At 47.6% G+C, this 27,386-nt stretch overlaps 1 protein-coding gene across 4 annotated transcripts in view; it reads right to left on the reverse strand.

Annotated features, from left to right (window-relative positions):
• Nucleotides 1–27,386, reverse strand: part of LOC123940334 (myosin VIIA and Rab interacting protein) — a 379,886-nt gene that overhangs the window by 39,175 nt on the left and 313,325 nt on the right. For 3 of the 4 annotated variants that reach the window (XM_046003036.1, XM_046003032.1, XM_046003033.1), the window contains 3 exons: nucleotides 23,903–24,056; nucleotides 15,816–16,447; nucleotides 324–563 (listed from right to left, as the gene is read on the reverse strand). In XM_046003036.1, coding sequence (XP_045858992.1) covers nucleotides 324–563; nucleotides 15,816–16,447; nucleotides 23,903–24,056 — 1,026 coding nt within the window. The remainder of the gene's footprint in view (nucleotides 1–323; nucleotides 564–15,815; nucleotides 16,448–23,902; nucleotides 24,057–27,386) is intronic. The other variant, XM_046003035.1, reaches the window with a different exon arrangement.

The raw sequence follows: 27,386 nt of genomic DNA on the forward strand, positions 1-27,386 counted from the left end.
AAGAAGTAGCATGGCCCTTTACCAGCAAGAGAGACTGTGAGCATTAATTACAGGCTTGAAGGGTAGTTCCCAGTATAGACTAGGAAGGATAGTTAGTAGAAGGACAGGACAGGTCTCGGAGGCCTGGGACCCGTGGGGCCCTTTCCCTGATTGAACCACTTAGCTCGAATCAGCAGGGGTTTCTGGGGCTCTCCTGCAAGCATGGGAGGGCATTTGAGAGACAGCTCATGGGAGCCCAGCACACCTCTGTGCAAATACAGAAGTTCCTCTGCCCACCTCCCTCCCCCCTGCCGTACATATGGAGCTGCCTTCACAGCCCTTACCTTCTTCAGCTCTTCCTGGACGCCCTGGCTGTTGTCTTCAGAGGACAGACTTTCCTTGTGGTTCTCAGACTCCGTCTTGGGCTCTGACTCCTGATCTTCTCCCGAAGACGTCTCCTTCTCACTCATTTTCATTGCTAACTCGTACAGCCTGTTTCTCAGTTTCTCCTCGGTGGTGGCCACGCTGGTCTGAGGGTGCCGAGGTTCGTTGCTGAGGTCAGTCTCTGATAAATCACCCGACACCTAAATGCAAGCCGGAAGCATGAGCTGAGGACATCTCTGCCATAGTCAGATTTGTTGGTTCCCAATCAACCCCAGGAAAGGACAGTCCAGGAGAACCAAGCTCTCTTAACTTGATCTACTTTCTCTACATGTGAGCTTTTATTCTTCACTTTTACTTTCTAAAATACATGCACCTTAACACTCTGTTCCAGGGGTCAGGCAGGTGAGCATCTGTACTCAGAAACATGTTTGAATTCAGTTTTTCATGCACAAGATGCTTACTGAGTGCCCGCCTTGTGCTGATGGTACAAGGCTGGGCACACCTGGTTAGCAGCCCTCAGGTGGAGGTGACATGGTATTTCTAATAGTCCATTAAGGGGCAGATAATGGCAGGCCTGAAAGTTCGGGAAAGCTTCCTTGTGGAAGTGATGTTCAAAGTGGAAGTGATGTTTAAAGCATAGCAGTTACCCAGCTAAAAGGGACAGAGAGGATGAATGGTATTCTAGGTTAAGGGCAAAGATTTTGAGATGGTGTCAAGTCCTTGCACATAGGTAGGCAATAATGTATGGCATTCCTTTGATAATTACAGTCCCGGCTTAGTAATTACACCTTCGGCTCCTACTATTCCATTTGGTGAACACCTCCGAAGTTGCTTATAGGAGTATATCTCTGACTTGGCCTGGGGAACTTCAGGAAGACAGGGAGATGGTGACTCTCAATCTATCCTTAACTTTAAGTTGGACAGACGTGTATGGAATTTTAACACGATAACTCTCAGTATACCATTAGGGTCCATTAGACCCAACTTTAGTTTTTGAGTTTCCTCTCTGAATTGCTCTATCTATTTAAAAGGCTTGATATTTCATTGCTTTCATTCCTTCTTGAAGGGTTTCCAAAGAACACAGAGAAAATTTACTTATTTTTTTAAATAAAATAAAACTCATTTTATTTTATAATTACTATGTGGGTTCATTGGACTCTTCCATAAATCTATGATGCACGATGACACCTTTTGATCTTATTTCTCCTATCTTTTGAAATATCTTGCTCTTTCATCATCCTGGGAATTATCTTTCATCATTACTCATCAGTTATTCCCAATTATGCTAAAAGAGACCTCAGTAATAAAACAGAAGAATGGAATGGCCTGGAGGGATGATTCAGTAACAAAATAAATCATCATTTATTTTGAGTCTGCTTTTAGCTCATCGCATACAGTTGAGAATTTAGAATTTTTCATATTTGCAAAGAAGTGACAGAGAATAACATTTCACAATTATTAGATGACTCAGAAGATGAACTCAAAGAGAAGGAGAACAACTCTTTAGACTCTAACAATGACAGTAAGTTGATTGTATAAGTAAAGTCTCAGACTACAAGCCTTCAGATGACAGTGTCTGAAGGTGAGTTTTCTCAACCTCAAGAGTAAACTGTTTATAAGGACAAAAGGAAATATGGTATTTTCATTCAATTCATCATTCAACAGGAAGGACTTCATCATGTAACATTTTGTCTCAAGAATCTGGACCACCTTGTGCTAAAAAAATATGAGAGAGATTCTTTGACCCTTTATGATGTTTGTGCATCAAATTTACTTGACACCATTGTAACTGGACAAATGTTAAAGGCAGCTGTCTATATAAAGGTCAGTAGAAGGAAACAGATGACACAGAAGTGAAAAAGAAGAGCTCCTAGGTTGATGAAAGAAAGAGTCCACTGGAAATGACTGTTTCTCTGGTCCTGAGCAAGAATCCATGATGAGGGTCTTACAAGAGGTAATCAGTGCTCCCAGCATGCTTGAGGAGGATTCTTTTGTCTGGGGACACAGGAATCTTAATGGGAAGAACGACCTCTGAACAGGCTCTTGAAAGATGAGGAAAGTTTTAATATGTAGATGTGGGGCCAGACCTTCTTGATGAGGAAACAGGAGGACCAGTAAGACCCAGGGTACATGAGACTGCTTGGTGTAGCTAGAACAAAAAGGCCCAGAAATGGGACAGTGCAGGGCTTGCAAGTGAGGAGAAAATGCGCCTGGGTCAGACTGCAGAGGGTTAAGGGTGAGCCTAAGTCGCTGAGCTTGTCTACCAGATGGTCTCACTCCCACCATGTGTCTGAGCATTAAACTAGCCCGGAGGTCAGCAACTGGCCACAGACCCACACTTGGAAACCTGCTCTTATCAGTTCACTCAACAGATTGAACACACTGAAATATCAATTCATCTTAACTCCTAGCTTGCTTTCTTTAGCTTTGGCCTCTTTCTTTACCTTCTAAGAACCTTTGAAGACTTGGGTCAATGGCGATTCAGTCCATAGTCAGCGAACATGCACTGAGTGCCTACTATGTGCTGGGCCTGTGCTGGCCACTGGAGCTCACAGGTGGGAGTGACAACCCTCCTGCTCTGGCGACATCATGGCATGATGGAGAGACACCATCTTGACACACTGTGTGCGAGGCACATACATGAGCATTTGATGGGATCATGGGGAACCCTCACCTGGTTGGTTGGATGGATGTTGTCGGGAGAGAAAGAAGAAAAGGTGATAGCTGAGTGAACTCTTCAAAAATGAACTCCTAGAGATGATCAGGATTTATATGTCAAGTTTTATCTGAGTGTTGAGAATGGTACGAATGCTAAATGATGGCCCTGGGCATACACACAGGGATCCGACACCAGGAGAGGTGATACCACGAACTGAGATGGAAGCATCCTTATCAAAGCCGCCACAGCTTCAAAGCTTACTAAGTAATACTTGGCCCTGTAATATTTATCAAGTACATCAACAAATATATCTTCAAAGAAATGGATCCTACAAAGTATCAAGCCATCCCTACTCCATGTTATAAACTTACACGTTTTCCCCATGTACTGATTTTCATGTCAGTCTCCACGAGAGCTGGGACAGTGGACATTCAGTAGGGGTCTCAGCTAACGGGGGTCTGTGGTTGGCCTCTGTGGATCCTTGATACTGTGTGCAGACTTCAATTTACATGCACACTTTTCTAGGGGAAGGGGTTCTGGCTTTCACTAGATTTTCACTGGCACTATGCCCCCAAAGGGCTAAGAAACATTGAAAAGAACACACAATTGACGTCCTGGTGAGACAACAATAGATAAGTACATGTTACTTGATTACAGGATGGCAGACTTCCAGCTGAATTCAGAGAAAGAGGGAGAAGGGCAGTTGTTTTCCAGGGTCTGTTGGGAAGCTGGACCCAGCATGTAGAGAAGACGAGGATCTGCAGAATCTCCAGCCTGAAGAATATTCTCTTGTACTTCAAAGGAACCTTGACTATGAGAGTGTTGGGCAGTGACTCAAACAGATTACCAAGAGCGTTATAAAGACAGTGTGGAAATTCTAATAAACTTTTGTGACAGGAAAAAGAAAAAAATCAAGCTGGATAATTATCAGCAATATGTGTATCTGGGCAGAAAATATTCTCCATAATTGGTTGAAAATCAGAATTTTCTGCCCACTGGTGCTTTGTCTCAATGCCCCCACTTTACAGACTGGCATTGGTCTGTATAAGGGGACATTATTTTGAAAGCAAGAAACTCATGTTTTTCAGTTCCTACTAAAACTGCATTCCCTTGCCTCTTCATTTTCTTAGCTAACCCTAAGCGTTTTACCCTAGAGAAAAGAGTATAGATCCAGAACGAACGGATCATGGGTCATTGTTCAGCTCCCCTCTTTAACATGGTGACCGCATGGTCCAGATTTTATGGAGAGACAGAAGAGGTTTCTAGAGGCTGAGGTTCCCTAAAGTTCAAAGGCTGGATTTTGCTTGTTCCTTAGTTGGGGCAGCTATAGCAGAGTTGACTCAGACCCAGAGGAAAGGCTTCAGAGGCAGACCTGAAGGGCTCCGGGTCCCCCAAGCTCCTGTGTGATGCAGAGACTATCCAGAAGCGGGCTTGTGGAAGACTGTGGGTGGTGCTGGAAGGTGAGCTTCCCAGGGACTCCTACAGTGGGAGGGAAGGGCTGCCTTGGGGCTAGACAGTCAGGGCCCTGGCTCTGGTGGGGAATGAGAGTGACAGCCACGATGGGGCCTGAGGGAGAAGGACCAGGTTCTGACCTTGTACACAGGGAATAGACCACAGGTTCTCAGGCCTTTGGATGATAGCAGGGCGGGAATAACTTCTCGAACAGGGGCCCCATCACTAAGAAGACCTGAGAGGACCCATCTCAGCCCTCAGATGGCCCTGCAGCCACAAGGACACCAGAGGCTCCCCCTCAGGCACCTCCAGATGGAGGAAGTGGAGGGGTTGGAGGGCTGATTATTTACCTAGAAGAGGAAAGAGGATTTTAAAGAGATAAAGATGTTGAAATCAGAAGAGGCTTAGAGTTCCTGGATTGGCTAGTTTACATTGCTGGCTCTGTAGACTGGGGAGGTGGAGAAGGAAGGGTATGGCCGTTACAGACAAAGCATCCCCTCTTCCTTGCACATGTCAACGTAGCATGTGGAACTGGAGACCCAGGCTAAATAAGAAAGTATAGTTTAAAACACCTAGTGACAGAATACTCATTAAGATAAGCGAGGACGGTTTCTTAAACAAGAGTCTGCTGATATATTCTCAGTGGTCTGCAAGTCCCTATTTATAATAATTTTTAAATTTCAGTTTTCCTTTCATTGATCATCTGGAAAGAAGGCACCGTCTCAATCACCAGGGCAACATAGTGTTGCCAACCTGACCTCCACAGATCTTAGGTTTTGAGCCAGGTATCCTCTGAACGATTCCTGAGGAATCTGGGAATTCTCAAGTTTGGGGAAACACAGAAAGGGAAGAACATGGAGGTGATGCGGATGTGAGTGGGGGCCAGGCCTGGACGGTTCTCAGAGCTGAGCACATTAGTGTGGATGAGTACTGCATTGGGCACAAGACATGCCAGATCTCATTCAAGTGGCCTGGTAGTTCCCTCTGTATCCACAAGGACACGGGGCCTGAGGAAGCTGTCCAAGGTCATGTGACCAGCGTGGGGCGGAGCAAAGGCCGAACTCTTCCCATTCTTCCAAAACAAGGCCAGATGCTCCAGATTAAATGAGGCTCATTAGGAGAGGAAGATAGTAGAACCACGGGTAGGGACAGAACTGGACAGGAAAAGGACTTCATCCCTTCTCAAGTGGAAGTTTCAATGAGGGAGAAGATACTTTTTTTCGAAGCTTTCTGGTACCTGCAGATTTCCTTAGAAGACTGACTGTCTTTACCTTCATTCACCCTTGTGATCTGACCTTATGCACCCTGAAATCCTGCCTGCTTTAATTTAAAGCAATTTTTCTCTTATTACGCCTCCCCATCATCTTTATCAAAATTCTCCACATGTTTGAAGGGAGCCCTGTCAATGTCTTCTAGACTGAGCAACCCCGGTCCTAGAAATCCCCCCCCCCCCCAAAGCCTTTCTTTCATCTGCTGGGTCATTTGAGGGAGCACTGGGAGGCTCAGCATTTTCTCCACCTTTTAAAAAAAAGGCCCAGCTACAGGATGACTTTCAAATGTTACATATCAGACTTCGTTGACTATATCCTCGTGTCCTGGTGGTTCTCCTTGTTCCTGTTGATGAAAAACACCGAACCTGACCTAAAAAGCAGAATTTCTGCAGCTTGCTTTTAGATATTTTAGTGAACTTCAGAGAAGAGCCCTGACTTACAGGTTACCCAGCCCTGGGAGTACTGTCTGTGCCAAATGCATGTTTTACTTGCAAATATCTTGACAGAGTTGTGCTTAAGCCGGAGAGAGGACGAGCCTTGGGCTTGGCCGACTCTCCTGCTGACCTGTTTTTTTCTGAGGACGCAGACGATTTCTGTCTCTGGTGCCTTCACACAGAGGTTTGTCCTCTCCCAGTGTATCACTATTAACCTAAAACTAGTTTTATTCACAGGCTGTGCTGTGGTGATGAAGACATTTGTTTTTCTTATAACTGGTGTGACAAGAGCTGTCACACCTACACAGATACATACCAAATCCTCCGCCAGCTAACATGGTGGAAATGGGAACATGTCACCTGGAATCTTAGCAAATTTAATATTACAATCCATTTCCTCCTACCTCCGTGAGAGCCCCTTCACAAAGAAGGGCCTGAGTTTGGCCGGTGGAACCGCACAGAGGGCAGATGTGAGCTCTGCCTTTGGTTAAAGGAAGTCGTGAAAACTTAGCACCTAGATATCGGTCCAGAAGGTTTATTTTTAGCTTTTACAATTACAGGTCAGTTGTCCTGGTGTGGATCCCAGGCTGTTTTCCGAGTCTTTCAGATTATAAAATTGATTTAAAAACAAACGGACAAAACCTTAATCTCATCTGGGGCACGTCTCCCTCTCCCAGAACAAAACATCGTATCTGACTAATGGGCTCTGCAGCTCGTCCATATTTTTTCTCTTTATCATCTTCTATCTGACAGACTTAGACTGTGCCATTTGTCAAAAGGGCAGCTACTCGTTCCCCAGAGTTGTGGCAGCCCCATATAAAATATCTAGAAAATCACCAGCCTGGACTGCTCAGGTCGATATTTACATGAAGAACAGACATTTGAGACACACTTATTTTCGTGCTGACCACAACTGGTCTATCACTTTGTAGAGTAATCTGTTAAGGAATGAGGCAGCATTGAGGGCGGATTTCATCTTTGTTTGTTCCTTTGACTCTGCACTGAAACTGGGTGTAGACCTTTGGATTTTGATGGCGGTTCAGGACCTGGACTTTAATGCCAGCACACGAGTGAGAATTCTCAGGAAGAGTCTCCTAAAAGGGATGGCATCCAGGGCAGGGACTGGGGTAGAGGGACGAAGGGGTGTTCCAGATCCCCTTCTTTTCCTGGGTTCCTAAAGACTTGCTATCCATTTTGAGTGAACTGAGTTGGGATAGAGAGTTCAACATTTTCTTCACAGATCGAACATGGTTTGATTGCCACAAATAAGTAAAGGCTTAACTGATAAGGAGCCCTGGTATTTAGTATCTGTCCCAAAAAAAGACTATAATTGAACTATTGCAGAACTAACGTCATCACTTTTGGTGGCTGATCCTTAATTAATCTGATGGATCCTGGTTTATAATCCTGTACAGCAGGGCTTCTAACCCAGAGTCTGTGGAAACTCAGGGAAGTTGCTGTTCCCAAAACTCCTTGACATTGTATGTAAGCCTTTGAGTGCTTGTGTTTATGTACCGCCCATCCCCCGCCCCATGCAACACACACACTCGGGAGAAGAGTTTGTGTTCCTCAGGATCTCAATAGGGTCTATGACTCAAAAATATTTAAGAATCAACACTACTCAGCAAGTGTCTCCTTGTTTTCCAGACCTATTTTCTGCAACTGTCTTGGAGGGCACACCCAGCACTCCTCATGCTCAGAGGGAGTCCCTTGACAGATACCCCACTAAGACTTTTCTTCTGTTGAGGGGGTATGGGTCACACCTGCTCCAAACTGTTTCTGGGTTATTATCAGTACTTGCCTACGCTGCTGTGTAGGTGGAAGGAGGGGGCAAGGGTGGAAGGCAGCCTTGTCTCAGAGTGGTTCGGCTTTCAGCCAAATTATTTTCTTCTCCTTAAATTTTCATTTCGGGCAGTCCCATGCCTAAAAAGATTTGAAAATCAATGGTAAAGAATTTGCTGTGGGATGCAGGGATTACCACTCTTTGATCTGTATACTGGAGGAAATTCAAATACAATTGAAGTAGATTGAAGGGCTTGCTTGGGGATTTTCTCTAGGCACATACTAGAGGGATGTGCTCCTGTTGGGTGTCTCAGTGTTCCTGCGATGGGTGGTGCCACATTACCCCCAATTCCCGTGATCTTCCTGGCACTTGTCAGAGAGCATCCCCTTGAATTCAGAACTGAACAATACTCATGAACCAGGGCTTGGGGAGGTAGTCATCCACTCCTTCACATATCCCAAAACTGAATCCTGGAGTGACCTGGACCAGGAGAGGTCAGTGTAATTGGCCACTGATAGACTGACATGATTGAGATGTGCCTGCGGTGACATACTGGTCCACACTGAGTGACACTGTGAGAAGCAGCCTCTACCGTGTGTGCTCATTTGAAGCAGGTTATAGTGGAGGGTGATGGATTCTGCTTTCTCTCCACAAGGCCCCGTGGGATAAATTTCTCATGGATCTCAGCTCCAAGAGCAGCATCCTTTAAGGAACAGATTTAGCATTGTAAATACGGTTTCCATGACTCAGCAAGCTGTTCACATCATTCTCTTCCCATCGTCTTCTAGAAAGCACAGAGCCAAATTTCGGGCATTGTTAGCTTGTGATTAGGACCTCATTGCATCCTTATTATGAACTAACGTTACTCTTAGTTTCATTTATTTCTCCTATCCTGATTTTCCCTTTGTCCTGCTTTTCTCATGTTTTCATTTTATTCTCTTGTGTTTATATTTATGTAAACCACTTTAAATTCTTTCTGTAGCAGGGCATAAACACACGAAATACATGAATATTTACATATTGTTAGTTATAAAGATTTAGTAGCTTCCCAATGTGGCAAGATTCTTAGAACAGACATCTCTTAAGAGTAATTAGGACCTTGCCTCTGGACCAAGGGGCAAATTTACCTCAAGGAAACAAGTTGCACTAATGAGTACTACAAAAAATGAAACGTCAGAGGGAACTGAAATAGCTGCCTCCTGCCATCCTGATTTCTCCATCAAAGAAAAATTAATTAGCAGGTTTCCATTTTAAACTGACATCTGGCAAACGTCACTCTACAACCTCTCCAAATTTTTCCACCAAAATGGTGTGGGAAGATACAGAAAAAGGTAAAAACTTATGTAACCAAGAAAGAATGGAAGTCAGCTTGTTACTAGTAAATGGATGGGGACAATTTTTCACTAAGTACAAAGCCCATGCCAATGAATTGGAAAAAAAAAAAAAAAAGAAAAAATTTTTGGAGACTGGTCCGCTCTTCCCCTCTCCTAAGTAGTCAGGATAATTGCTGCCCACCCCCACCCTCACACCCCCATCCTCCCAGTATTCTCCCAACCTCAAACCCTGGTTCAGAATGTGAGATAAATGCTCACCATAAAATAGAATAAAACAAAAATCAAGCGAATGAAAGCACAATGGCTGAGCCTTCTGTTGTGGTGGTGGGGCATTTGAAACATCCAGAGGTAAGCCCTACTCCCAACTTTCACTTCCTCCTAGTTTTGTAACCACTTAGAAAGTGTATCTGCCCAAAATATTCAGGAGGGCAGAGGGAAGAACTCGCCAGGGAACGATGTTGCATTCTAGGAGGTGTGGTCATCAAAGTGTAAAGCCCCCCCGGGGGGGGGGGGTGGGAACTATAAACCATGTTGAAATATGGAATGAATTTTGTTCTTTTCCACTCATTCATTCAATCAACATATGCATTTTCAGTTGTAGGTTCTTAGCCATTTGTTCAAAGAAACATACAGCAAGATGATGAGAGTAGGAAAAAGCTCCTCTCAAGCTGGCAGAGGGGAAATGGTTTGAGTATGTTAGATATTGGCAACAGGGGGGTGGAGACCACATTCTCCTCACTTAGGGATGACTAACAGAAAAAGTTAACATGGAATTTATGGAAAAATACTGCAGAGCAAAGGAAACCAAACGTAGCTTGAAGGTATCCTGTTTTACTAATTTTACTAACAAGCAAGACACAACGTCTGATAGTGATTTTGTGCTTTCATTAGGGCATAACAATACAGAATATCAATGAAGAGATATGGAAAGTTATGAGGGAGAAGCACTCAGACTAAAAGGCAAGGCTGTGGCATGAGATGAACTGTGAGGCTGTTGAGACAAAAGACTGCAGAAACACTGGAAGCACAGCCGTGGGGTCGGAACCCACATCTGACAATGGTCATCGCAGAAATAACCCTGGGAACACAGATGAGTGATGGGAGGACGAAATTGGAAAGGACCTCTAGAAGGTGGCGGACAAGATCAGAGAAGGGGAAAACAGTAAGAGAAGATCATAGACATGGACGGCAGAGAATCGAGATTCAACGTAAGCACTATGGTGGCCTGGAAGAAGTAAGAATCAAAATGACAGAAGGAAACACTCCTGAGTTGAGAAAATACCTGAGTGTGCAGAGAAGAGCGCACTGTCTTACGTGCAAGAGCAGGAAACGAGAGCACACCAGCCTTCTGGAAAAAGGTTTGCTCTTTAAAGGTAACAGCAAATCAGACAAATGTCGGAGAGCAGAGAAAGCCGTTATACAGAATGGAAAAACTAGGCTGTCTTCAGGGGTCTGTTCATCACGCCAAGGCAGGAGGTGGTAAAATACGGGCTGCAGGGCTTCGGAGGGAAATTAATTCTGACCCACCGACGTCATCCCACCAGTGGACATCGGGGGTCGGGGTTCCAGAGGTCAGAGAACCCGTTCAGCCGTCCATGGTAACAGATTACAGAGAGACTCCACATGCAAAGTCACATGTGTGGTGATATCGGAGGCTGCGGACGCGGTTAGAGGATGTGTGACAGGACGTCTGTCCTCAGCAGACTCTACCTGCTAATCAGGGCTGTTGAGGGCATGGGTCCAGCAGGGAGTGGAATTGCCAGCTTGTGCTGGTGTGCCTCCTAGGGACCTGCCAGACTCAGAGGGGACAGGAAGTAAGAAACCACAGAGCCACGAAGACAGCAGTAGGAAAGAGTAGGGACGTGAGGGAAGGGAGGCCTGGCAGACATGAAGGCAAGGGAACGTGAGCTTCGGGGCAGGACCTTGTCTGTCCTGCTGACATCCAGGACAATGCGCGCGTGCACACGGAGCTTGTCCTCACCAAACAGAGATTCTTTCCAAACACATGTGTGTGGTAGTCATAAAAATTGGCCACAGATTGGGTCACAAAGGAAATCCCAATAGATTGCCAACAGCAAAACCACATAAGCCATATTTATTGCTCACAGTGTGGTGAGGACTCAAAATAAGAGACAAAAACAAAGCCAAACCAACCAGAAAGCTATCCACCTTTCTAACTACCTTTTAATTTTGATTAAATTGAGAATCACCTGGAAGTGATAATTTACATAGAAGAGTTTGACGATGGGCGCACTACCTATCGAAGCCTGTGGGATGCAAACAGAACTGCATTTGAGGGGAAATTCATTGTATATTCATCCACATCATCTCTGTATAATTGAAAATATATATATATATATTTGAGTCAGCTTCTCAATTTATGAATCGAACAGTTTTTGTTTTGCTTTTATATTAAGTAATAGTTTCCTCTTACTTTCCTGTTTTCTAATATTTTCTAATACATACGTTTTCTACATAATCTAACATATAAAGTTCACTTCTAAAACTGCCTCTCAGTAGGGGCAGACCTGGATAGCTTTATAGGTGAAACTTTCTTTCTTCCAAACTTTCAGAGAATTATCACGTCATGTAAAGTATTGTAGAAAATAGTAAAAACTAGAGAATCCGTGCCAAGTCATTAGTATAACCTGATGGCAAAGCCGAACAAGATGGCATGAACACGGAAACCTGCAAACAGAAACCAGTTTTTATAGAAAGGATTCAGGTCCCAATGTAATTTACACAACAAATGAAAAGATGTTTCAGAACTAAGCTATCCATTAATGTGATTTACAATCATTAACAGAAGAAAAACTATAGGATCTTCTCAAGAGATGGCAGAAAGCAGTTGATAAAACTCACATTCCTGCTTTAAAGTGTTTAGGAAGCCAGGAACAGACAGACGCTTCTTGGCTTTGAGAATATCTACTAAACATAGAGGAGGAAACATACTTGACCATGTAGCACGGCAAGCAGGTGCCTAAGGATGGCAGCCGGACACAGACCGAATGCCAATGTCACTACTGCTTCGGAGTGTAGCCTGGGTTGTCTCCAGGACTGTTTAAGACAAGCAAGAGAAATAAGAGTGAATCATGGGAAAAGCGATAAAAATGTCCTCCATGTGGACAAGATGATGATCTGCCTGGAATAGCTAAGAGAATCCTGTCAAAGACTAGTAGGACTAAGAATCTATTAGGTGCTAAGTTATAAAATACGAACATAAAATCAACAATGATCTATACACCATCAGAAACCAATTAGAACGTATAATAGATAAAAGAGAGCTCATCCACAATGTCAACAACATGTATAACATATTGAAAAATCTCTGAACATAAAAAGTAGGAGGGCTTTGGAAAAAATCTCTAAAACTTGAGTGAAAGTAAATTGATGGAGACAAGTATGACACCATTGGTGGGGAGCCTCAATATTAGAAAGACATAGATTTTTCCCAAATAGGTAAATGCATTTGGAGCAATCCAATCAAAACTTAAATTTTTTTTTCAACTTGTAGAGAAGATTGTAAAAAGTCATTCATGTGAATAAAGGATTGAGAAAAGTTAAGACACTTTATAAAACATCATCAACAAAAAACAACTGTGAAGGGAAGACCATCTACTGGATATCAGAGTATGTTACGAAGTTATTAAAATTTAAATAAAGTTGTTTTTGTACACGAATGGGACTTCTGCATCCATGGAACAAAATAGAGAGCATAAGGAAGCCAGGCTCATGGAAAAAAAATGTTAATATATATGAAAGGGGGCATCTGAAGCCAGCAAATTAAAGATGAATTATTTACTCATGCTTTGGTGACAAAGGCTTATTTTGAAACAATAAGGTTAGATCTGACCACATTATCATCCAGAAAAGCAAAGAACAGAGGAACCAAAGGGTTCACTGTAAATTACTTTGCTCAGAATTGTCCCTGCATGGCACAAGGTGATAATAAGAAGGCTGACTTTTATTGGGTTTATTACTGTTTTAAAATTCTCTACAGGACGTGCATGCTCACTGCTTGCACTCTGGAGGGACGGCTCCTACTCCCTGTCTTGCTCCCTGCCGGGGACCACCTCAAGGCAAATCTTCTGCAGGTACTGTGTGGACACGTGCGCTGACATTTCTGTCGCTCACTGTTAATAGCAGGCAACAGGGGAATATGGAGAGTAAGAGGATGACGCTGCGAAAACAGAGACACCTTTTCAGAAGTGTATTTCTAAATGTCCTATACACATGTGAACGTACAAATACATACCACTGCAGTCATTCTGGGGGAGATGGCGGGGATTTAGATTGTGGTCGGGGGAGACTATATCTGTATGTTCAGTTTTTTTTTAAACATTATACTCATTTATTTATATAATTAAGAAATACGCAAACAGTTAAAAATACATCTACATCCCTATATGTACATGTACACACATATATAAGATCTAACCTGAAATATATCTAACCTTATAAAATATATATGTATATATATATTGTATGTATATATATGTGCATGTGTGTGTGTATATACATGTAATTTTTTTTTCCAGAATTGCCTTAATAAAGAGGGAGAGCAAGGAGGACCTAAGTTAGTGCAACACCACCGCCACCTACCGGGGAGGAGAGGACACTGCCAGGGAAGCAGAGAGAACACTGGCCCTGTCTTCTCCCTCTCAGTGCCTTGCAAAGATGACCCCAGAAGACAACTTTCAAGCCACCTCCCAATAGACAGGAAGCGTCACGCAGCCAGTGGGTGTGGATGCGCGGCAAGGGAATCAGGCAGACAACCCTTAAGACTATCCCTTCGGGCAAGGGACCCAAAGTCTCTGTCAGTCTCCCCTTGAGCTAGATCTAGCACAAGGAGTCATCACTGAATGGAACCTTCTATTTCTACTGTAGGACTGCAACAGCCCCACAGGGCAAATTTGTAACGATCTGGTTTTACAGAGGAAAACACGAGACTTTGGACCAAAGAAAGGATGTTTTCTAGGCAACATATTAGCAGTTCAGGCAGGATTGATGCCTGATTCTGGGACCTGAGGGCCTCTGAGTCCACAACTATATCCACGGGGGCCTCTGAGTCCACAACTATATCCACGGGGGCCTCTCTATCAGGGATCAGCCTGATGCATTCGCAGTCATAGCAGATGAAGGTGATCCCCACCTGCATCCCTGAGAGCAACCTGAGTTGCCCGCCGCCACGGGGGACAGTTTCTGGCTCACTGATCGTTTTCCACCTGCGACCTGGGTCTCTCTCTTCCTCTTTGCCTGAAGGATTTTTCAGTTGTGCATGGAGTTGATGTTCCCCTGGGTGGGGCCACTCTGTACCAAAGGCAGATGGGAGACTGTGGATGAAGACTCCTGTCCTCAGGTGGGAGGTGTGTTCCACATGGTTCTCTGAGGGTCCCTGGTGGGATGCAGCCCCGGTAGTCTATAGCCTAACTTAATAGGCCCTTCTCACTGCCCTGGCTCACTCTTGGGGTTCCTGGGATTTCCTTCCACCTAAACCTACACTTGAATCCTTGACTCAGAGGCTGCTTTGGTGAGACCCAAACTAAGGATGCAGGGCACAGTTGAGTATTACTGGAGAGGCAGTAGGGTTCCAGAAGTGGGTGTGGTTTCTCCAGAAGTGTGGAAAAGTCAAGTTGACGGCAATGTGAGCCTACAGAAGGGAGAGGAACCTAACTAGATCTTCCATTAGACTCTCAGTTTCAAATGCAATCCATTGTTTCTATAAGGTCATTCAAAGCAAATGGTGTGAGTGCACGCGTGTGAGTGCATGCGTGTGTGTGTGGGGGGGTGCATTTTTCTGCAGAGAGAGTCCATAGATTTTATCAGAGTCTCAAAGGAGGTTCCTGAACTAATCCATATGGGCAGAGCCACAGAGGATTCTGAGAGGGGATGGGAGGTGGCCAGAAGAGTCACAGAATGTGAGTAAACTGTGCCCTGAGTTATCATCTTGAAGTAATATTTACTAAGCCCGGTACCATGTCTGGGACAGAGCTCAGTTCATTATAAACATTGTCTTTCTCACTCTTCACATCATCCTTTGAAGGGGGTGGTAATAGTATCTACATTTACAGATGAAGATACTGAGCCCTAGCCCAAGGTCACATGGCTGGATCTGAAGCCAGGCAGCCTGTCTCTAGACCCCAAACCCTTAGCCCCAAGCCAGTGGCCCTCAAGCATTAGGACAGCAGAATCCTTGGGAGAGCTGGTGACTGCACCTGCCTGGACCCAATCCCCAGAGTTTCTGGGTGGGGCAGGGCCTGGGAGTGTGTATTCTAACTCGTTCCCCACTGCTGCAGCTGCTCTGGGGGTCACACTGCAAACCCGCTTGGAGCCGTAAGCTCTTGTCTCCAGAGAAGAGGTCACGGAGCCCTCGAGAGGCGACGGGCGCTATCTAGGCTACTCAGTTACTTAGCAGCAAACCGAGAAGAGAATCTGGGTCTGTGAATTCTAACCCTTTCCACACCACTCCTGCTTGGAGGAGGGCACATCTGGCTGAAAAGCGCACACCGCTCCAATTACCTGTTGTATGTCCAGCCCCTGGGAATGGGCGTTGGGAGAAGACAATTCCTCACTTGGCTCCTCGGAGCCCACGCGGGCCCTTCTCCACCTCCTTGCTTTCCGGTCCATGGCGTAGGGGGCCTCTTCAGGCTCACTGCTGTCTGAAGTCTCCCTGCTGGGGGCCTGGGGGTTGAAGTTCACGTCCAGCTCTCCCTGCAGGCGCAGCTTCTCTGCTGTGGGGTCCCTGGGGGCCTTCCTTGGCAACCAGGACAATCTTGCCCTGCGCCCAGCTTCCCGGCAAGAGCCTGCAGAGGAGGTCTCCGAGTCAGAACACATGGCCTCGGGGTTCGGAGAGAGCCCAGAGTTGGTGGCTGACGGGCCTTGGTGCAAGCTCTGGGCCTGTGTGGGCTGAGGCTGGGGGTTCCTGGGCTGGCCTCGGGGCCGTGGGCACAGTGTACTCAAGGCCTCACTCCAGTCAAAGTCCTCCTCGCTGTCAGAGCCCAGCTCGTCGTAGGCAGAGGCCACGCTGGAGGCTGCCTCCAGGGCCTGGAACGTGCCACTCTTAGGTTTGGCCAGCAGGCGCGCAGGCGGCAGAGCACCATCCTTCAGGGCCACCCAATTCCCATCGGGGCTCTGCAAAACCTCGGCCAGGTCTGCGGGGGGAGGGAGGGAGGGAGAAACCAGACAAGGCTGTTATCAATGGACCGCAAGGCTAGGCTGCCCTCTGCGTCTTCCCCACCGCTGGCTCAGGGTCCCAGGGAGCAGCTGACTCTGGGAAGTTCAAAAGGCACACCTCTTTAGGAGGCAGAATCGAAGGTCCCCAAGAAGCCCCTTGAGGCCTTGCAGGCCCTAGTGCTCCAGGGATAAGGAGACCTCAGAGGTCTGGTTCCTAGTGCATCTCTGCCTGGGTGGATGGTCCCCTCCGTCTCAGAATGGCCCCTCTCCTGCCCTGGGATGGCTGGGTTGGAAAGGCGGGGGGTTGGGGGGACAGCTACTGTTGGCAGCCTCAGGTCTGGCTCTTTGCCCTTGGGCCATGGCTGTCCCTGGTCGGATGGGAGAGGACGCTGTCACTGGCCCTGGGCTCCTTCAAGGTTAACACACTCTGCCCTTGGCACTCCTAGAGAACTTACCCACAACGGCCTTGTGAGACGGCAGTGTGAAATAAGACACGCACACGCACACACACACCAGACTCTGTGCCCAGTTCTGTTAATATTTGGTCTTTGACTCCAGTTCCTGACACAAGGCTCCTCAATTAAATCCCTTGTAATTTCCTGGGTGACAGGAGCAACTTTTGTTCTAAGGGGGTGACTCTGGGCGGCTCCAAGATGGGACTGGCCACCAGAAAGACCAAGCCATGATTAGAAATTCAGAACTTTTGGCCCTACCCTCATTCCCTGGAGAAGGAAGAGGGGCTGGAAAATGAGTTAATGATCGACTGTGGCTACAGGAGGAAACCTCCATAAACGTCTCCCAAATCTGGGGTTCTGAGAGCTTCCTGGCTGGCAGCTGGGGTAGCTCCTCCGTGCTCAGGACCCTCCAGGACCTCACCCAGTGAACCTCTTCATCTGGTCGTTCATCTGTATCCTCTGTTATATGATAAACTGGGGAACCTAAGTGTCTCCCTGAGTTCTGTGAGCTGAGCTGCTCCAGCAAACGACTGAAACTGAGGAGGGGGTTGTGCACAGCTGGTTGGTCAGAAGTCCAAGGGACGACCTGGGACTTGTAATTGGTGTCAGAAGCCACATGGTCCTGAGCCCTTGGTGGTGGGATCGGGAGCTACCTGCAGGGAGACAAAGTCAGCACGGAGCTGGAGGCCCCCAGGCCGGTGTCAGAGAACTGGTAGATATGGAAAAACCCCACACATCTGGTCCCAGAAGTGTTCTGTGTGAGCCGCAGAGGGGGACAGAGTTTATTCCTGCTCGCTTCGTAAGTTTATTTTCAACTCAAGGCACATGCCTCATTCCGGAAAGGATGTGAGGGAGAAGCCGGTGGGTAATTCCAATCTTCTTTGACAAATAGGAGACAAAGGTGAGCGAGGTTACGTAACTTGTCGAAGGTCACGGGGCTCATACCTGGTCAAATCGGGATAATCTCTATCCAAAACTGAGAAGGCTCTGACTTAGAGACTGTGCTGTGGACGCCAATGAAGGCACTGATCAAGGTCAGGCTGGAGTGGTCCTCACTGGGGGTCATGGTCTGGGATGGCCCACAGTGGGCTCAGTTTTGCCCAGAGCATCCGTGATGGCAGGTGGCTGGGGCCCCAAGGGTAGACCTGCATGGCAGAGGGTGATAGCTGCTTGATCTTTTTTTTTTGCGGAAGCTGAATAGGATAGCGCACCCAGAAGTGAGTAGGATGGCACGGTGGTCCTCAGCCACGAGGACCTGGGAAAGCCCCGTGGCCTGGGGCACAGCAGTGGCCGACAGAAGCTGTGTTCCTGTATTAGAAACCTTACAGGACTCCCTGGGTTTGTGTGGGGGGGCTTCGGAGGAGACCCCCTTGTGTGCGGACACCAGCTTCTGGGCTGGAGGCCTCCAGGGGCCACAGCTGTGCCGTGCTGGGACACTGAGGCAGCGTCCTGCCAGAGGCCATTTCGAACACAGATTTCCTACTAGTTAAATGATTACTGTTTCGTGTAATGAAGTAAAAGTTCCCGGTGTTTCACAGCGGTGTCCAGAGTGCTGTACCTGCCAGGACTGCTGTAGGGCCACAGCCCTGAGGGAATTCAGATGTTGGTTGAACACATTTTCAGCTCAAGACCCCGGGGCATGTCAGCTGTCTGACTGCAGCCCAGGCTGGCCGGACACCCATGTTCCCTTTCTTCTTGAGTCAGAAAGTGGGGCTTCTTTTCCTCCAGGAGAATTCCAGCCCCGGGGCTGATTTAAGCTCAGTCTTCCTGGAAGTCTGAGGACCTGGGTCCTGCCTTTCCCTGGCTGATCCTTCTACCCTTAGGGTCTGTCCCCACCACCATCTCCGCATGGCAAAGCTCCAGGGACCTCTCAAAGACCTCATCCGCTTGGTTGTCCTTTTCCCAGAGCACTTTCTTGTCTCCCTGCCCAGCCAGATGTGGCCTCCTCCTTCCCTGGGTCCTCCTAGGGTGACAGCCTGTCTGGCTCCTGCCATGACCCAGTCTGGGTTCTGGCTGATCACGCATGTGGCTGAGCCCTCCTCCCGATGATGACAAGGTTCCTTTGCCAGGGGCTGGATCTCAGCGACCTTTCCAGCCTGCTGCATCCCAAAGCCAGCTGGTGCAGAGGGAAGAGCCGAGGCCGCTGAGTCAGGGGGCCTGCGTGGAAAGCTCGGGAAGCTTCTCAGCCTTGGTACTGTCATTGGTGAAAGGGGCACAGCTAAGCCCGCCCTCGTTGGGTGTGGGGATTAAATGAGGTGACATCCACCAAGCCAGTTACACGTGCCTGCTCAGAGCAGGAGACGTGTTCTTCATAGCACTTTCCTCCTTCTCCGTCCCAGGGCTGCCCTAGAACTTCGGATTCAGGCAGAGTCAGGGCTGAGCTCCAATTGTTGTGATTCCTGGCAGGGGACCTTGGTCAAAGAGCACCTCTGAGATCATTTCCTGACCTAAAAATGGGGACAATGTGACCCTCTGTGGCTGTCAGAGGACTATTAGAAGACAATATATGTCAAGCCTCGATCATACTGTCTGCTACCCCTCAACCTTTTTACCTTCTGCTTGCTGAGTTGGCCTCTACCATTGGCCATGTACTGCCTACACAGGGATTCATATCTACCTACCCTGTATTTACAACTGCGTATCACAGCAACTACTGTCATCGGCCGTGGAAACGTGCAGAAGAGCCCGTAACGACGGTGTTATCGCCATTTGCAGGTAATGGGCTCTACCTGTTGTGGTGGTAATGGTCGGTCTTCTGGGGAAAAGGGTTTCTATGTTGCGGGCATTTTCCCAATGCCATGTCCCAATCTCATGGGTCAGGAGGTGTGGAAAGCAGGGACCACAGAGCCCACCTGGATTTTTCCAGAAACACGCAGGCTTTCTCTCCGAGAGCTATTTGTGGCCAGTTAAGTGGTGATTTTGATTTCCCCTGCAGCAGGCGATGTGGATCTCTTTGGCGTTCACCCTCTGGGTTTCCAATTGCCAGCACTTGCGATTCTTGGCCTGAGGTGTGCTCTGGTTAGCAGAGGCTGCTTGGCTGCCCCAGGGGTGGCGGTCATCACAGCCTCCAGGAGCAGCCCTCGACCAGTGGCAGCGGAAGCTGGTGGATTAGTACCCCCTTTCCTTTGCCTGCTGCTGCCCAGGAGGATGTCCTACACTGGTTCTTGCTGTTCCCCAGCCCTGCTCCATAAGGAGCCATTTCCTTGCCTTGCCTTCCCTTCCCTGTCTCATGTCCCTTCCTCCCCTCTCTGTGTTTCCTAAGCTCACCTCCAAATAAGCCGCAAGTCCTCAGACCTTTCTGTTAGAGTCTGTACACAGACACACTCCCATGATGCAAAGCAGACTCACCCTGGCTGTGGAGAGGGTTCACCTTGAGGGGAGAAGTATGGCTACCCCGCCCCGGGCCCTATACTTAGTTGTTAAGTCAGCCCTCTGGATGGCCTTTGGAGACCCAACTCCCATGCTGCTTCTCAAGGACACATCCATGGCTTTCTTACCTTAAGAAGCTAGACTACTCTGTTCTCTGGGCTTTGCAAAAAGCTTTCATTTTTGAAGACTTCCACAATACTAGAGCTAATTTTCCTTGTTGTCTACCCCCAGTCCCCTTGTCCCGCCACAACACTGACCAGAGGATGCATGTTCTTCACTGCTCTACCTCCAGTCCGTGAGCAGTTCTGGAACCTGCCCGGGCTTGTAAAGACTACTTATTGGTAAACCCGGGCACCCACGGGATGCAGGGGCAAGACTGTGCTCGTGATGTCAGGCCCTCCAAGGCCCTAATATCTGTATCCTCTCCTGGGGTCACGGGAGGAAGCCACAGCAGGGAAGCCCCCACGAATGCCACTCTGCCTGGCTCCTGGGTTGGCGGTGTTATAGACGTGATCATGCACCTGCCTTCGACACCTGCTCCCCAGAAGGCAGGGATTCAGTCTGTCGCTGGCCCCTCTCTTCTGCCTTTCACAATTCCAGTTCACCACGTTCTTCTGAGGAAGCTAGATGCTGGCCAGCTTTTGTCTCCGCAAAGCACAGCGAACTTCCTGAATGCCCACTCCTGTGAAAACCTGGTTGTAAGGAGCATGGTCGGAACTGCTCAAAGCTGTACTTGGGTCCCACTACCACATTCTCTTAGTCTTCTGGGAATAGCCATCAAGGACCCTGAACCCCTCCATTCTCTCCTTTGTCCAAATTCTTTTTCTTCCGTGACTGTGCGCCAACAACCAGTCAGCGACTGCAGAGCAGGGCCCGTCCCCGATGGCTATTTCCAGCACCGACCATGTGCTGTGTCTATAGTGGATGCTTATTCAAGGTCTATCAAGGGGAAATGTGTTTGGGGAGGCATCCACTGACTGCCATGAGCTCTCCCGGGGCTCACAGTGGACCTGCTGTGGTTTACTCAGCCCACAGTGTCCCTCCAGCTGACCCCAACCGCGAATTAACAGGCCCTGGAAGCCACCTTTCCCCTGGGGCATGAGTAGAACTGCGGAAAATAGCCAGTGGCCATTAACCAAGATGACCTCTACCTCTGGGTCTCCTCTCTTCTACATTTCTGCTCTGCTAACACTGGGCCCTGCTCCCAGGTATAATCTGCTTCCCGCTAAACAGATCAGACACTCCTCGAGACCTGTGGGGTTGGCCTGGACATTTTAGCATGTCAAGGCCAAGCATTCCTCAGAAAAACCAGAGGTTTTCTACACAAGTGCTTTATAGTTTTGTTATTTTAAATCCCTATCCTGAGAGATGCACAGAGTTTTTGAGAAGAGTGTGAAATCTTTTCTGTGTGTGATATTGTTGAACTAAATTTTATGTTTATGCACTACTGATATATAATTATATGGATGCTTTATTTTACAGAAAATTAGGTTAAAAGAAATCATGTTTTGAAAATCAAAACGTTTCCAAATTTATTTGGAATGCTCCTAAGTCAGCAGGGAACTATTTTGTGAAATGGAGTGTTTTCTAGAAGTTCTGATCATCTCCTTTAAACTTATCCGTGTGTAAGCGTGAATTTTGAAAGACTATTTGTTGTGGTGTTGTTTATTTGTTTGCCTTTATGGAGGGAGGGACACTTATTATCATGCAGTAGTGCATTTGGCCACATTAGCCGTGGGACCTTGAACAAGACACTCACCCTCATCGTCCCTCAAGGTTCTTGTCAGCTACGTGAGAGCGCTCCGTAGCGCTGTTGGAGGAATGAATAAAGTAATGCCTGCAGATGGACCCTGTACATGGTAAAGTGACTTTTAGAGGGTAGTTATTATTGTTCATGGAAGATAAACATATGCCCTGTAGAATTTTAGAGCCCCCTCTCTGTGGGAACTTTCAGTCTCTGGTGAGAGACGGAGAAAGGAAGACTATGAATGAATGAAGAGATACGCTGGGGACCAGGAGGAAAGGAAAGGAAAGCTTACTTAGAATGGAAAAAGGCACTTCAAAAACAAAAACCCAAACCATATACATAAAGAGGGAACACTTCATGTGCTCCCAGAATCTCTGCAGATTCTACTGATGGGTGGGTTCTACTAAAAGGTTCACATGGAAATGATCTGTTTTGGGAGATTTTTAGAATGACTGTTAAAAAGTATTGCATGGTTTGTGGTTCTTTGCACCTTAAGGACAATGGAATTTGTTTCAATAGCTATGGGTTCAATATTTTCCCTTAGAGAGTGGAAACGATAGCCCAATCTTTAAAAGCCTATTTCTAAGGTGAGTATTTTGTTGTTAATTTTTGTGGTTATTGTTCAGAAACAGATTATAGAGCTGACATACAGTGGGAGTTGAGAATCCTCTCATGGCTTTTGTGAGGACAATGCTCCTAACTTCCGTTACGTGTGGTCGGGTGAGGAGAGAACAGACCTGTGCCAGGGCGGAGCGAGCATCTTGGCTTAGACAGTCACGGAGCCCAAGACACCCAGGTGGCCTGAGCAGGGGGCTTCGTGGCCCTCGACTGTTACCCATGTGGTTCCAAGCACCTCCAGCCTTCGGATGTGTAACTTTGGGAAAGCGACTCAGCTAATTCGAGCATCTTCACTGTGAAGCATTATGTGATGTGACTGGTTTATGACGGACTGTGTGTCACGGATGTTGAGTCTCTGGAGAGGGGACTCAAGGGCTTTATGGAGAGGTGGGATGTTCTAGGAGAAGGAGCAGGAAGAATGGGCAGCAGGCCATCCCCAGGTGCGGTGGGGATGACAGCTGTCCATCAAGGACTCGTGTGCCCCGTGCCTCTTGTGGCAGGACACCTGCCAGGCCCTCTGCGCTGAAGTGGGGCTGTGTGACTGGTTTCTGTCTGTGGGCTGGGAGCGAAAGTGGTGTGGGCCATGTCCCTCCTGAGGTGGTTAGGAAGCAGGTGCACTCACTTCTCTGTTCTCTCTTCCTCCATCTGCTGGCCGGTGTGAATGACCCAGCAGAAAGCTCAGAGGCCGTGGAGGACAGCAGAGCCTTGGGCCTCCGCAGGCCTCCCACAGCCAGGAGGACACTGCATTGCCCTGATGTTTGATGAGAACCTAAACTAGTATGTTAAGCCACCTAAATGTTTGGTTTCTTTGTTATGGGAGTGAGTATGGCCCTCACTATTATGCAAGGCTTCAAAAAGGACACTCTTAAAACCAAACCTCACTGGGACCCAAATCCTTCTGAACACTGACATACCCTGCTAGGTTGGATTAGCATTTCTGGCTGCATGAGACCCGTTCTCCTGGTCCACGTGGAATGCGAAGCTGAAATGTGGCCAGGCAGCTGAGGCATTTTTAACACCCTGGCCCTGGAGCACCCCAGCCCCCATTGTTCCATGGGTCTCAGCCGGAAGACTGCCCAGTGGAAAACACAACTGCATTATACGTGTGTGCTTGGTAGAGGCCTCATGACTCGGTGGCTCGGCGGCCCCAAATGGGCCCACGCCAACTCAGGCTGAGCGGGAAGAAGCCTCCCAACAGCACTCCGGGACCCACAGACCAACCAGATGCCACTTAAAACCGTTACTTGTCTCGTCCAGCCTGTCCGTGCTCTTCCAGCTGGGCAAGGTCATCTCCTCCCGCAGTGGCTGGGCCTGGCTCCTCCGCAGCCTTGATGCGACCTCCAGGGAAGGGGGCTTCAAGGCGTCCTGTCTGGGGAGTGAGAATGCAGACTGGGACTGCTGTGGAGAAAAAAGAGGAGAAGAGAGCAGACTGAGGGGCACAGTCATGGGGAGGGATCCCTTCCGCTTTCTGGTAGACGACACAGTGTGGAGAAGGCATGTCTGATGGTGTTGGTTCTTCCCGCGCTGGGGCTTACCAGCTGCAAACAGTGTGTAATGCTGTAGGACAGTGCCAACAGGTCCTGTTGATTCTGCTGAAGCTGGCCAGGTCTACCCGGAAGCATCAGAGCCCTAGTGGCTAGTGGCTGCAGACAGCCTTTTACCCAGCCATCTTCCCGGCAACATTTCTTGGGTCAACTCTGCTCAAAAAAGAAAGCATCTTCCCTCGGAAGACCTCCAAACCCAAGTTTGGGCAGCCCGCACTTAAGCTTAGGGCGCAATGTCAATCCTACAACAGATTCATGAGCCAAGTATGGCCCATCTGCAAACCTACAACTATTGCAACACTTTCCACTTAGCATCTGAATTAAAGAAGGGAAAAGGAGCTGTTACCTAAGAAGCGGAGGCAGTGAGAAAGGACAGGCGGAGATACTGTTTGAATCATATCACAGGTACATGGAGGGCGAGGTCTGAGCTGGAGGACAGCCAAGCTAACACACACATCAAGCGGCTTTCAGCTGAGTGCCGCTCCCTTTATTCCAAGGTCAAGAAAGCCTGGACTCTGTCCCTTGTGTCGGGAAAACAAGGTTTTCCCGGGGATGGGTATTCAGGGAGCCGCCTATGATTCTGCTAAATCCTTAATATGATGAGCAGCTGCCAGAGAGAAAAGAGATCAAATCTGATGGTCAAATGAAGTTACTAAAAATGAAGAAAAAAATCTTCCTATGGCAAACTCCTGTGTACTCAGGGAATATACCCCCTGACACTCATCCCACCGTGGTCTGGCAAGAAGCCTCCCCTTCGATGTAATCCCACACATAACTGCATATACTATCTTACAGTCCTACTATAACCTTTTGGTTCTTCCAAAGACCGTGAGCTCCTCAAGGGCAGGAATGGTGTTTTGGGTGTGATCCTTGGTCGCTTGTTTGTGACTGAATTTCCAGGACTTCAGACAGACTTTAGACAGACAACTCCTTAAGGGAGTTGACCGTCCTTCACCAGGTGCAGTATGGAGCCATTTTCTATGCCCTGACTTTGTTTTTGTTTTTGTTTTTTTTTAAATATCTGCCAGCTTCTCACTATAAATCACTGAACACATGCTTACAAAAGAGGGAAAATGCCACCGAATGTTTCATTTTACAGAGGGTCACATGGTATTTTATATTTGTCTGTATGTGTCTTTAAGAGTTAGCTTGGGTCCATTTTTATGGGACAAAAACGCTCCCCATCTACAAAAGCCTACACCAAGAAATGAAAAGTCCCTGTGGTTCTAATACGGAGGATGGCATCTGTGTTCTTTGTGAGTGAGTTGGGGACCCCAGACTTTACACTCTATTTCAGACAAGCCATTATTTCACACTAGAAGACAACTATACCCTGACAACCACAAAAGACCCCAAGATCTGGTTTCAGTAGGTTTCAGGACACCTCTGGCCCTGTCTCCAGTCAGGGTGGAAAAGCTCCTGTTCTGAGACCCAGACCTAGTTTTGCCACAAATTCATTGCAATAAACATATTTACCAGCAGATGGCGAAAGAATAATGCATTTATTCACCAGTTAGCCCAACCTCTTTGGCTCCTGGAAGTGAAGGGATTACTGGAGTCATTTATTTGCTCATCATCTAGGTGGGCCTTTGTGCCCCCTCCTTTGTTCTCACCCATGACCTCTGCTTTCCTTCTCTTCCTCTTACCCACCCTACTGTCCACGGAAGAAGCAGGTCTGATAATAACAGGAAGGGCTGGCCTGAGTTAGTGTCTGCGTGTCTATAAAGGGAGGGCGGGAATGGCTGGTCCACCATCCAGGAGTATCAGGGTGCCAGCAAGGTCTTGCAAAGATGAACCTGAGAATCTGCGTGTTGAAACAGGTCAGCCTCAACTCTTCAGGCACCAGCTAATGGGTGGTGTGTTTGGCACTGGGTCAGTGCCAGCTCTTCCTCTTGCTCTGTGGGATTCTGCGGGGGGCGGAGGGGACTTTAAGTGTTCTGTGCCTCAGTTTCCTCATGTAAAAAGATCAGTGTCATGCCTGGTACATAAAAAGCATTCAATGAGTATTAGTCAAAATAAGATTATTTATTACACTCTACTGCTGAGCCGGGACAACATAGGCATTCTCTCACTTGACCTGATAGAGTGCACATGAGGAAACTGAGGCAGGGGTTGAATAACTTGCCCAAGCACACGGTTGGTCAGGCGGCAGAGGCAGGGTCTGACCTGGGGTCTGTATGGCCCCATGCTGATGCGATTCCATGCCTTCTCCATGCTGTGCCGAGCCCATGCTGCAAGCCTGGGAACACCTTCCTCCTGGCTAACCTGCTCCAGCAGGGCAGGACTTGCCGTTTGAACCAGTTGGCTCTGATGCTCTGGGGGAAACACACAGTACAATCATGAGACCTTGCTCCACACTCGCTGCCTACCCTGTGTGGGCAGTGGCGACGTGCTCCTTGCATCTCTTGGAACGGTCTGCTGTCACTATGACGAATAGGACCATTGGCACTGCCAACAGGGCGGGCTCCCTGAGGGACTGACCATGGCACCAAAGTGGTCTTCACTCACAAGGAGGTTATTCCATAAAACAGGAAGAGGATGAATGACAACTGAGACAAAGCTTTGCTTTGTATTTTTAGGGTCCGGCATAGATACTAAATTCAATCCAGTAATTATAAATAATGAAAAATACTTTAGATCTATCCTGTAAAAGGAGAGAGCAAATAAGAGGGAGGAAGGGACAGACATGTAAAAGAAAAGGCTGAGAAAAATAAAGGATAGAGAGGGGACAGAGAGATGCCTCTTGGTCACTGGACACATCCTAAGAGCCTGGCCCCTGGGGTCATCATGGTTATTATCAATAGGATCACCAGGTTATTATGAAGACAACTTTGCATATACATGCGCCCAAAGAGGCAGGCATTAAATGAATTACAAGACCAGCGCTACAGGCTTTTAGGATACTGCATCTTAAGACTTTGAAAGCTGGATGGCACAGACCCCCTACTGTTGGAGAATCACACAGTAAGGAAGGAAATTAACAAGAGAATGAACACATTCAAGTTTCTTTCCAGAGAACAGAGGAGAACTCCTGTCTGCAGGGCATGGATTGAGTTTGGGTTTCAAAGTTAAGCCAAGCAGCAGGGCCTGAAGTGTTCTGAGATTCTGCATAGTTATGCCCTGGGCTAGAGGGGTCCAGGTTGTTAGGGAACTGAGGAAAAAGGGGAGGCATTGCCTGGAAGCC

This window comes from Meles meles, chromosome 4 (genome assembly GCF_922984935.1).
Source record: "Meles meles chromosome 4, mMelMel3.1 paternal haplotype, whole genome shotgun sequence".
Taxonomy (NCBI): domain Eukaryota; kingdom Metazoa; phylum Chordata; class Mammalia; order Carnivora; family Mustelidae; genus Meles; species Meles meles.